This window comes from Dendropsophus ebraccatus, chromosome 2, assembly GCF_027789765.1.
Source record: "Dendropsophus ebraccatus isolate aDenEbr1 chromosome 2, aDenEbr1.pat, whole genome shotgun sequence".
Taxonomy (NCBI): Eukaryota; Metazoa; Chordata; class Amphibia; order Anura; family Hylidae; genus Dendropsophus; species Dendropsophus ebraccatus.
Window position 1 is genome coordinate 210,293,973 of NC_091455.1, and position 13,363 is coordinate 210,307,335.

At 41.2% G+C, this 13,363-nt stretch overlaps 1 protein-coding gene across 13 annotated transcripts in view; it reads left to right on the top strand.

Annotated features, from left to right (window-relative positions):
* The window catches only part of DYNC1I1 (dynein cytoplasmic 1 intermediate chain 1), a 209,126-nt gene that overhangs the window by 96,455 nt on the left and 99,308 nt on the right, over positions 1–13,363 (top strand). For all 13 annotated transcript variants that reach the window (XM_069959361.1, XM_069959367.1, XM_069959369.1 and 10 more), the window contains one exon: positions 13,268–13,357. In XM_069959361.1, coding sequence (XP_069815462.1) covers positions 13,268–13,357 — 90 coding nt within the window. The remainder of the gene's footprint in view (positions 1–13,267; positions 13,358–13,363) is intronic.

Genomic DNA, 13,363 nt, shown 5'->3' on the forward strand with positions numbered 1-13,363 from the left:
GCACTGTCCCACCCGCCTGCCGGCTCATATGCCCCTCCTCCTGCATATTCATCTGTGCTTAAGTAGCCACGACTTTCTCCTTGAACAGAGTAAGAGGGGGCGTATGAGCTGGCAGGCAGGTGGGACAGTGCACTGAGGGGTCAGGACCCCCCCCCCCCCCCCAGTGCACCGAACAGACTAATTTACATATGGGCTTTGAATCTGACTACTCAAAATAAGGACACGGAGAGAAATAAGAAGACTGACACCAGAATCAGCAGCTCTGCCGCTGCGGGTACATATCAGCAATTACGAAAAACAGATGCAGAAGGCAAAGAGCGGTCACACCTGATATTGATGGGATTTAGTAGCCTTTGTAGCAGAGTTTGGCTTTTTCGCTCCCAGATTTAAAGTGTCACTGTCGTTTAATATTTTTTTGCAGAAATCAATAGTACAGGAGATTTTAAGAAACTTTGTAATCGGGTTTATTAGCCCATCGGTTTAGAGCAGGGATTCCTGTCATTGTGATAGGAATCCCTGCTCCTGTAACCTTGGTATCCGAACGCCTCAATAACTGTCAGCTGAATAATAATTTATCTAAAGAATCTCCCCAGATTTTGTTTGGATACGGAACAATGTTCAAGTACCGAAGTGTTTAAACACCAAAGTATTAATGTTTAATTAAAGTTATTGAAAACGACGGGACCAACTAAGGAAAGAAGGCGGCTGCAGGGAGATATCAGCAGGTCTGAAGTAGGAATAGCAGCTCTGAAGCACAAACTGCTGCTGCTAACAGGTGAGGTACTGTCCAGACATGAGCAAATGGAAGTTATAAAACTTTGGCAGTAAGGTGCCTCCATGGGGGGGGGAGAATTAAACACCCCCTTTAAGCCTAGCACTTGCGCAACGATATAATTTACTGCGTCACTAAATCTTTTCATGCTGTAAATTTCCTCTTCTGCGTCCGGGCCAGAAATAGTCACGCCGTACACCGCTCTGCTTTGCGCTGCCTGAAAAGCCGTTTTGTTCTCCCGATACTTTACATTTTTTATATAACACAGAAAAAAAAAAACACAATTCGATTGTGGATAAAAGACGACAAAAAAAAAAAAAAAAAGTCAAAGAACGGAGATGGAACATGTGACTGTAATTTTTACATAACACACGTAATGCTGCTTATGGGAAAAAAGGGAGAAATTATAGATTAAAAAGGCAAATTTTTTTTTTCTTCTTTTTTTTCCCCCCCGTAATAAAAAGAATCAAAAATGGAGTCGTGAGAAGTCAATGGCGTCAGTATATTGGTTCCCTCCCGCTGCCTGACTATAAATCAGCCCATGCTGAGCCACCAGATTACACGAAAAAAAACAATTATGAAAGATTTCCTCATAGGACGGGAATAATAAGGTGCAAGAATAAAGCTCTGCTTGCTACAATGTTCTAAAGTTCTCCAAGACTTCTGTTAATATGCTTAAGTGCCACAATTACTAAACCGCCTATTAGCGCCTCTATTTACATAAGAATGCTTTCATGCCATTACTGCGGGATCACTGAGGTGACGCCGTACGCTGCAATGTCTTATACAACCACTGTGGTCCTGGAAATAAAGTCCGCTTCAAGGGCAGATCCACACGGGTTTATGTTGAGTTGGCTACAAGGTTTGATACCAGCAGGGGACGCTGTTGTGTTCTCTTAAAGGGATACTCCAGAGGAAAAAAAATTGTCTTCAGATGAGCTGATGTCAGAAAGGTATTTAGATTTGTAAATTACTTCTATTTAAAAAAAAAACAAAAAAAAACTCCAGTCTTCCAGTACTTATCAGCTGCTGTATGTCCTGCAGGAAGTGGTGTATTCTTTCTAGTCTGACACAGTGCTCTCTGCTGCCACCTCTGTCCATGTCAGGAACTGTCCAGAGCAGCAGCAAATTCCATAGCAAACCTCTCCTGCTCTGGACAGTTCCTGTCTCGGCCACAGATGTCAGCAGAGAGCACTGGGTCAGACTGAGAATAAAACTTTTCATGCAGGACATACAGCAGCTGATAAGTATGGGACGACTTGAGATTTTTTAATAGAAGTAAATTACAAATCTATATAACTTGCTGACACCAGTTGATCTAAAAAATTAAAAAAAAAAGATTTCCGCTGGACAACCCCTTTAAGAATTGTCAACCAGACAAGAAGCACTAGGCTTATATTACCTGTGAGACGGGCATGGTGGATGGAAAACAACAGCCAGTCATTGGATAGTTGGGATGGAAGGGGATGCAATTTAAATTAAAGTTTGGAAAAGTTTACTTGTAGGGTGGTGATATTATACTCAGTGGTGATGAATTGGTTTGGTTGATTGGTCACAAATAAGCCAGCGGTTCCCCAGTTCACCACTAGGGGGACCATTAAGTTCCCCAGTCATGTTCTGGTCTGGGTAACCACATAGAACAGCCAAATTGGCCACTAGTTGTCTAAAAGCACTGGCCTTGGTCAATCCTGTAGTGGGTGATGGGGCCCCCTGATTCATGGAATGGGGTGTCACTATTGGTGGGTTCTGCAGTAAGTGATGGAGCAGATGGCCTAGGTTCATGTAATCGAGTGTCACTATTGTTTGGACACCCTTCCTCCTATTGTATTTACGTAGCAATAGTGTTGAGCGGAGAGACTGAACTGTTCAGGTTTGGCAACGTTCTCCGAACCCGAATGCTTAGGAGCCACTTGAAGTCAAGTGCCGAGTGTTCTGGTTTGGAGAATGTTGATGAACCTGATCAGTTCCGTCGCTCAACACTACATATCAGCTAATGCTAATAAACATGGCTTCCAGTGACTTGCAGTATCAAATTTGGGAGACAGATCGTGATGATATTTGGATTCTTTAAATAGAGTCTCTGCTTTAGAAAACATGGATACAGACATAGGCCATAAGCCGTATGCATGGTTTCCCAGACTCCTTAGGGCTGCATCCAACTTCTTTAGTCACCAGTATTCAAATTCCGAATGATCGGTCTCGAGCATGCTCTGGTTGTGCTTATCTTCAATCATAATGTGTCGTTCCGCATTACATGGCCCGACCCTGCACTGCTAGATCGGGGTTCACTTACTGAGCCTATTACATGGCTCGAGAATTATGCGGCAGGGCTGTATGTATATCGTTAGCGATGTCCGTGCAGTCCTTGCTATAAGCAGCTGTCATGTTTAAAGACACCGATCACCCACTGATCAGCAACTCGGCTGACCGATGTCTCTGTTACACATGGTGATTCGGCAAATAATCATTCCGTGTGATAAGGCCCTAAGTATGTCGTTTCTCTGCAGCGCCACCACAGGACAAGTTAAGCATTACACAATGCTCACTCATATCAATGGGTTGTCTTTGTAATGTAGGACAGGACAGGTCCTCCAAAGAGAGAGACGCTCTTGTCTAAACAACAGATGAGGATCCTGAACAGAATTTATTATCAGATATATGAAAATGATTTAATTCTGGAATATTTGGGAAGTACAGGATATCGTAGTAAAGGGGTATTCTGTTATAAAATGTTGGTGGGACCATAGACAAATAGAGAAAAAAAAATACATACCCACCCCATCCTCCGCAGGTCCTGCTGTGCTCCTGTTCAGCTCCTTCAAGTCCTCCACTGCTACTGCTGCTCAGCCAATCACTGGCCGCAGTGGTGCCCCCTCTGATCAGTGATTGGCTGGGCAAACAGATCCAGCTTGGAGCTCCCGTCTTGGATACAGGAAGAAAGGAGCAGCAGCGGACTGGAAAGAGCAGAACAGGAGTCAGGGCAGGATCTGAGATAGGTAAGTATAATTTTTTTTTAATTATTATGGCCACAGCAATATATAATAAAAAAAAATGGGGACTGCCTCTTTAACAGTACTGTATCATAAAGTATTGGTCTGCAACCCCGTGTACTATACATGCTCCATAGTCATACACACCCCTAGTTCCATAGGCATCCCAATTTATAAGACTCACCAGAGTAAAGCGCCAATCTTGGTATATCGGAGTCCAAGCTGCACTTTCTCTCATCCATTCATCACCTGACAATAAAAAAACCACACGATAAAAAAAAAACGGGAAAATTACTTTATCAGTTCCGCTTCCTGTCGACAAAAGTCAACAACTCTATTTTAAAAACAATTATGCGCAGCTACCGGCGAATAAAACGCGGATTTCATTTACCTGGTAATAGTTAGGATTTTTTTTTTTCTCCACTTGCTCCGTTAAACACAATTTTCCCGGCGGGGATGGAATCTCCCACGGAGCTCATTGTAATAAGCGATAGGTATCTGGAATGGCGCTCCATCCAGAGCCGCCCCGTAAGTAGCTGTCAATCAGGAGCTTTAACTCCAAACACAGATGATTTAAATTCATGTAAGCAGCGTGATGACGGCCGGGCGCGGGAGCGCTGCCGGCTGGAGTGAAGATGATAGGATTACCTCCGCTGTTTGCCCCCTTTCTGCTTTTTGTCCAGGCAGCTAAATCAAGACAAGGCTTGATGAAAAAAAGCCAGCGTCTGGGATTTCGTTCCCCCTTCGTTCCTGCTGGGTTTTTCCTATTATAAATCCGCTGTCAAAATTGAGAACTTCACTTGTGGCTTAATTTTATGCAGGCGCGAACACCTCGGTTCAACACGTCCGCTCCGGGACCGTCCTCCGGCAGACGTGTTCTCATTGGAGTCATCTCTGCGGAGAAGGGACACTCAGGCTTTAGGGTAAGGGTACTATTACACGGAACGATAATTGGACAAATCGGCCCTATCCGGCTGATCATTCCGTGTAATAAACACAACGATCGGCCGATGACAACGATCATCGGCTGATCGTTGATATAGGTTTGGACCTATAATTGTCGGCCACCGACCGTGCAATATCGGTGGGCGGCTGGCGGCTGACGTTTTGCAAAGTGCATACATTACCTATCCATGGTCCAGGGCTCCTCTTGCAGTCTGCTTCTTCACGGGTCCCGCGCGCTGCAGCTTCAGAGCGACCTGTCTTAGCTGACAGGCCGCTCAGCCATTCACTGGCCGGGACCGCCGCAGCCAGTGATTGGCTGAGTGGCCTGTCAGCTTTGAAGCTGCAGCACGCGGGACCTGGGGAGAAGCAGACCGCAAGAGGCGCCCTGGACCATGGACAGACAAAGTATAAGTTTAAGCAAGGGCTGCAAGGACATCGGTAACGATGTCCATGCAGCCCTTGTTAAGCGATTATCGGGCAGTGTTATAGGCCCAGTAAACGAGCGCCGATCTAGCAGATCGTCACTCGTTTACAGTTATTATCGGGCCCTAGTGTAAAATAATAAACCTTATACATACCTCTTCATGCTACCACTGTCCTTCTCACTTCTGCCCGCTCCCCACAGCTGCCGCCGGAAATGGCTGAGTAGCCTGTCACTTCAGGGACTGGCCCAGAGGCCAGTCTCTGAAGTGACAGGCTGCTCGGCCAATCACTGGCCCGTCACTTCAGAGACTGGTTCAGAAGTTCCGGCGGCAGCTTCAGGGAGCGGGCAGAAGCGAGAAGGACAGCGGAAGTGTGGAGAGGTATGTGTAAGGTTTATAATTTTTTGTTACACAGTCATCGGTCATTGCCTGTGCACTAGTACACATAGCGATGCTCGCTCAACAGCCGATGATTTTTAGGCTGCAATAAATGGCGATGATCAGCCGAGGATTGTTTCATCAGCTAATTGTTGTCTTTATTACACAGAGCGATAATCTGCTGAGCCGGTCTGATTTGGCAGATTATCACTGTATTTAATAGGGCCAGAGGATACGAGATGAGCGAACCTCAAGCACGCTTTACTGATGGCTGAAGAAGTTGGATGCCGCCCTGGGGAGTCCTGGAAAACATAGATACCGCCATAGGTCATTGGCTATATCCATGTTTTCCAAGACTCAGGAGGGCGGCATTCAACTTCTTTAGAGGGACAGTGTCATCAGAAAATGAGTTATTGTATAAATAATGATTTTTATGTTTAACATATTTCTTAAGAATTTTCGGTGACTTTTTTTTTGCTAATTTTCAATTCTTCTATCTATATTGTAAAATAATCCTGATATCTTGCAGTTCTTATTCTCACCACTGGAGCTAAAACTAAGCTGAGACTTCCTGTTGTGTCTGTGGTGATAAGAGGAGGCTGCTGCAAAGTGATCTGTACAGCACTGCAGCATCATGTGACACCAGTAAATAAAGGAGACAATAGCAGCTTCCTGTGGAATCACCTCTTCACAGGTCACAGAGCGCGCTCAGTAATGTTTTACATTCATCTCAGGGGACAGAGTTTGTCTATTGTCATCTATGTCCATGAGTCTTGCTGTAAAGGAAACAGTACACTTGTCAATGCCACATCCCCTGCATTGCTCACAGACACAGTGCCAGATAGTTCTTAGTGGCGATGTCTGGTATTGCAGCTCTTTATTGAATAGAACAGCTGCAGTGTGCCTCAAGCTCAATCCAGTAGTGGCTAAAATATATTTTGAGAGAAAACTATGTACATTCACTTTGACTTTTTGCCAGGAACAATATATAGCATGAACGTGTGAATAAATCTGATTTATACAGGAATCCACAGAGAAGTGGTGTAGTCATAATAAAGCCATGTCATCAAATCCTCAAATGTGAAAAAATTCCCGAAACCTCGAGACACCTGATAAATCTGTGGTTTACCAAAGAAAAGAAAGAATGGGAGGCTTCACACAGATTCATATACTCCCCACCGAGTGCTGCCCAATCCTTATCGTACTGCTGAATGCTGGAGGCCAGTATATATATATATATATATATATATATATAGAGAGAGAGAGAGAGACAGTATTATAGTAGTTATATTCCTGTATATAGGAGCAGTATTATAGTAGTTATATTCTTGTATATAGGAGCAGTATATTAGTAGTTATATTCCTGTATATAGGAGCAGTATTATAGTAGTTATATTCTTGTATATAGGAGCAGTATTATAGTAGTTATATTTCTGTATATAGGAGCAGTATTATAGTAGTTATATTCCTGTATATAGGAGCAGTATTATAGTAGTTATATTCCTGTATATAGGGGGCAGTATTATAGTAGTTATATTCCTGTATATAGGGAGCAGTATTATAGTAGTTATATTCCTGTATATAGGAGCAGTATTATAGTAGTTATATTCTTGTATATAGGAGCAGTATTATAGCAGTTATATTCCTGTATATAGAGGGAAGTATTATAGTATCTATATTCCTGTATATAGGAGCAGTATTATAGTAGTTATATTCCTGTATATAGGAGCAGTATTATAGTAGTTATATTCTTGTATATAGGGAGCAGTGTTATAGTAGTATATTCCTGTATATAGGAGCAGTATTATAGTAGTTATATTCTTGTATATAGGGGGCAGTATTATAGTAGTTATATTCTTGTATATAGGAGCAGTATTATAGTAGTTATATTCCTGTATATAGGGGGCAGTATTATAGTAGTTATATTCTTGTATATAGGAGCAGTATTATAGTATCACCAGTGTAAATCAAATCTGGCTTTGAGGACAGCTTTGTTTTTTTTGTACATTGGAGAAATAGTGGCTGCATTTCTGTGACAATACACAGGAGTCTGTGGATTGTATGTATTGAGGTGTAAATCCAACCCCCAGGAGGCCAATATAACTCACAGTGTTGACTGTTCAGTTTCCCCACAGATGCACATAGCCAAGAATCAGAGAAATGCTACATGTATATTCAGGAATAAATCAGCAAGTGACACGTGATATATCCAACATGTTTATAAAAAAACAGGCAAGAATGTGCGCAGAACCCGCGTACTAAACATAATACACACCCCGTTAATCTTGCATGTTATGTATGGATAATCCGAATAAATATTTGTAAAGCAACAAATTTATATCCGTATTCTGTGGTTAGTAAAATAATTTGTATGTATGTAACAATATCATCAGTTTTTGCACATTTTTACCATTATTTTAGATTACTATTAAGGCTATGTTCCCACTTTGGGAACATAATAGGGAAAGGCGCCCATCTCGTTATAATCACAGCTGCGAATAATATTCATAACAAGACGCCTTTCCCCATTATGTTCCAGAAGATAGAAGCCTAAATCAATCTATCTATCTATCTATCTATCTATCTATCTATCTATCTATCTATCTATCTATCATCTATCTATCTCCTATCTATCTATCTATCTATCTATCTCCTATCTATCTATCTCCTATCTATCTCCTATCTATCTATCTATCTATCTATCTATCTATCTATCTATCTGCCTCTATCTATCTATCTATCTATCTATCTATCTATCTATCTATCTCCTATCTATCTATTTATCTATCTATCTATCTATCTCCTATCTATCTATCTATCTATCTATCTTATATCTATCTATCTATCTATCTATCTCCTATCTATCTATCTATCTATCTATCTCCTATCTATCTATCTATCTATCTATCTATCTATCTATCTCCTATCTATCTATCTATCTATCTATCTATCTATCTATCTATCTATCTACCTATCTCTGTCTGTCTATCTATCTCTTATCCCCCTCCTGTGTCCCCGAATAGTCATAACCCCCCCCCTTCCGTGCCCCTAAATAGTGATAATCCCCCTCCTGTGCCCCCAACTCCTAAATAGATTTCTTCAGCAAAGTAAGTAAACAAACAAACTACTCACCTCTCCAGTCGCTCCCACGCTGCTGTGTGATTGCTGATATCTTGGAGCAGCCTATGGCAGGAAGACATTACTGGCTGCTCCAGATCACTTCTAGTTCGCAGACCTATCATAACCTAACACAGCCTGCCATGTAGAAGTGAAGGGGCCCTATTCCACCGGACGATTATCGTTCAGATTATCGTTAAATCCTTCGAATCTAAACGATAATCGTTCGGTTGAAATGCAGTTAACGATTAATGACCGAACGAGAAATCGTTGATTGCTTTATATGACCTGTACCTATTTTTATCGTTGCTCGTTCGCAAAACGTTCGCAAATCGTTCGCATTGAATAAGACGTCGTTCGCAATAGATACGAACGCAATGGCAATTACGATCATAAGTAACGATTATCGTTCCATGGAACGATGAGTGAACGTTTTCAGGTCTTTCGCAATAGCGGTCGTTTGAGAGCGTTAATTGTTAACGATTATGCAAACGATAATCGTCTGGTGGAATAGGGCCCAAAGGCACAAAGCAGAGAACTGATGTCTCCCTGCTCCGTGCCTCCTGTCAGCTGTGTCTGCGCCCTCACAGGACACAAAAACAGATAGACAGCGGGGGCACCCCATACAGTGCAGCAACAGGGAGCACCAGACTGGAGTCCCTGCTCCTGTACGCCTTTTCCGCTACTATCGCAGTGTGCCATGGAGTGAGCACACAGGAGCAGACATCAGTCGATTGCAGTCTATAGACTATTAACCCTGTTTCTCTCACTTCCAGGAATTTTTTTATTTTTAGTATTTTAAAGAACTGGTTGTGATTATTATATAGTTATTTGGAAATTGAGAAAAAGAGCAAAAAAAAAAAAAAAAAGACCAAAAAGTGGGAAAAGCGTTTGTGGAGCTTTGGGTGGGGGGCAGCACCACATCTGGCGGCAGTAGCTTCACATGAGTCAGCTTCCTCTCTTGTTACAATCAAATTAACCTCTTCACCCCTGGCAGGCAGACTTGTAGCTTGATTTGCTCTTGACTTGTAATGACAACCTTGAACGTTCATAAATTAGAGGGACGACAGGAACGGGCCTGGTAACTCTTAGACATATGGATGTTGACAGTCAGAACAAGAAAAAGACTATTTCCCAAAGCTTGGTAATCCTCGGCGAGGCTCACCCCTACACCCACACGACTAGAGTTACCTAATATTTTTGGTTTCGTGATTCATAGATGGATAGATGCGGCCGTTCATTCCACCATGTCTGTTACTCAGTCTCGCACTTGTGTGGGAAAAACGAGTCTTATTTTATTTGTGTGTGAAATTAAATGTCATGGAATTTGGATAACGCTGCATGACGTGAATCTCCCAGTGATATTAAAATGGTTGTGAATATTGCTCAATGTGGTTCTGTTTATGAGGAAAGGAATAAGGGTCATTGACAGCCGAAGAATGCGGCCGGTGATGGTTACAGAAGGGTATTCCAAGATTCGGGTGAATTTTAGAAATCGCCTGCAATGTTTTGGGTGAATAATTTTTCCATCTGCTGCTTACTTTTCCAATGATCCTTTGGGTAGTGACATCATGTCCACTTAGAAATCATATTACGTGGCCTGACAGCTTATCATGGCATGACACTGTGTTATTATATCTATTACTCCAACTCCTCAGACAGTGGAACATTCTAAAATTTGTAGCAACAGTAACACCGTCCCCTATATACAGGAACGTTACTACTATAATACTGCCCCCTATATACAGGAACGTTACTACTATAATACTGCCCCCTATATACAGGAATATAACTACTATAATACTGCTCCTATATACAAGAATATAACTACTATAATACTGCTCCTATATACAAGAATATAACTACTATAATACTGCTCCTATATACAGGAATATAACTACTATAATACTGCTCCTATATACAGGGATATAACTACTATAATACTGTTCCCTATATACAGGAACGTTACTACTATAATACTGCCCCCTATATACAGGAATATAACTACTATAATACTGCCCCTATATACAAGAATATAACTACTATAATACTGCTCCTATATACAGGAATATAACTACTATAATACTGCCCCCTATATACAGGAATATAACTACTATAATACTGCTCCTATATACAAGAATATAACTACTATAATACTGCTCCTATATACAAGAATATAACTACTATAATACTGCTCCTATATACAGGAATATAACTACTATAATACTGCTCCTATATACAAGAAAATAACTACTATAATACTGCTCCTATATACAGGAATATAACTACTATAATACTGCCCCTATATACAGGAATATAACTACTATAATACTGCCCCTATATACAAGAATATAACTACTATAATACTGCTCCTATATACAGGAATATAACTACTATAATACTGCCCCCTATATACAGGAATAGCGGCACTAATATCAGCCATAGGTGTGAGGTGCAGAACTCTGTTTCTTCCCTGAACCGCATTTTGTTTCTCTCTTTTCTCCGTGTTTTGCACTCCTCCTGGTGAGACCCACATGAACGCAATTAGCAGGAGACACCTGAATGCACATGGTTTTAATCCCTCCTGTTTTTTCCCATTCTGTTTGCTGCAGCTATGGTGAGTGTAATACCTTATACAGACTTGTGCTGCTTGGGGGCGACCTTCTCCGCCGGCGGTGCTGGCCAGGTTCTGGTGTGGTGTTTTTGGGTCTGGTCCTGTGGCATGGGGGTCGCAGGGCCGTCCCATGGCCCCCGTTCCCTGACTGTGCGCACCTGCGGGGGTGGTGGCCACTGACTGGCACGGTGTGGACTTAGTGTAGGGACCCATGTGTATCAGATACCGGCACGAGGTACATGGGGCAGTATGACTTGATCAATTCATACACAAAATTCTGATGTGTTTTTTATTTAGCCTAGCGGCACTAGTATCAGCCATAGGTGTGGGGTGCAGCACTCTGTTTCTTCCCTGAACCGCATAACTACTATAATACTGCTCCTATATACAGGAATATAACTACTATAATACTGCCCCCTATATACAGGAATATAACTACTATAATACTGCTCCTATATACAAGAATATAACTACTATAATACTGCTCCTATATACAAGAATATAACTACTATAATACTGCTCCTATATACAGGAATATAACTACTATAATACTGCCCCCTATATACAGGAATATAACTACTATAATACTGCCCCTATATACAAGAATATTACTACTATAATACTGCTCCTATATACAGGAATATAACTACTATAATACTGCCCCCTATATACAGGAATATAACTACTATAATACTGCTCCTATATACAAGAATATAACTACTATAATACTGCTCCTATATACAGGAATATAACTACTATAATACTGCCCCCTATATACAAGAATATAACTACTATAATACTGCTCCTATATACAGGAATATAACTACTATAATACTGCCCCCTATATACATGAATATAACTACTATAATACTGCTGCTATATACAAGAATATAACTACTATAATACTGATCCTATATACAAGAATATAATTACTTTAATACTGCTCCTATATACAAGAATATAACTACTATAATACTGCTCCTATATACAAGAATATAACTACTATAATACTGCTCCTGTATATAGGAATATAACTACTGTACAGGATACTCTGAGAATTCAGCCAACTCCCATTTCCCTTCTTTCACACTTTCTTGATTATAATTCCTCCCATATAGTTGGGTACAGAGTTGGCTGAGTTCCTGACTAGAGTGTTGTGTACACAGGAACAAATAGAAGGGTTGAGGAGACCAGCAAAATCATCAATAATAACAATTTATTTATTTTTTATTTAAAGGGTATCTGTCATTCGGTTTACCCTCCCAATCGTTCCTGCCGCCAGAAGTTCTGGTAACTATGGATGGGGCCATGTCTGGTTGGTTCTGTGTTGACTTAGTTAGGCTTGTGCAGGGAACTGACCCAACGTGGTCATATCCATAGTTATCCGAACTTCCTCCAGCAGGAGCATCTGACCTCTGATTGGGTAAGTAAACCTAATGGCAGGTACCCTTTAAGAGTTTTCCTTTGATACCCGAACATTGGTTCATACTTTTTCCAATCTTTTGTAACTTCAGCCTCTTACCATATCGATCTTCATCTTCCGTCCGCTTCTGTCTTTGGTTCTCTGTCAAGAAGTTTTTGAAATTGACTTTTATTTCATCGGGGCATCCGATATGTATTATTCCGGATATAGATGCACAGAACCACGGAATAATAGTAGACGACTTTAATTCTATTTACAGTATTGATGAAAACGGAAAAGCCAACGGGGCGGAGAGGAGGAACCAGCGGAATCGTCAATAATACCTGTGACAAACCACAACTTATTTTTGTTTACTCTTCAGAAATCTTTTCCGCTCGGCTTCATTCATTGTGTCGACGCGGAAGATTGGATTCACATAAATAGTCTAATCATTGCCGGCAAACAAAACGCCACCATTTCCTTTCAGTGGTAAATGAGCGCCGCTTCGCCTCCTGTTACTTTGTTTTCTATGATTATAGTCGTTTGAAGGACAAAGTCTTATATCTACCAGGAGATTTTTTTTTTTTTTAATGGGGTTGAGTTTAACTCTGTGTTTTTGTTATACAGAAGAGGAAGAGGATGAGGAAATGGTGGAACTTAAAACAGACCACGATTCCGAATTCGAAAACCAAACGGAGAAGCAAGATTCCAAAGAAGGTAAAC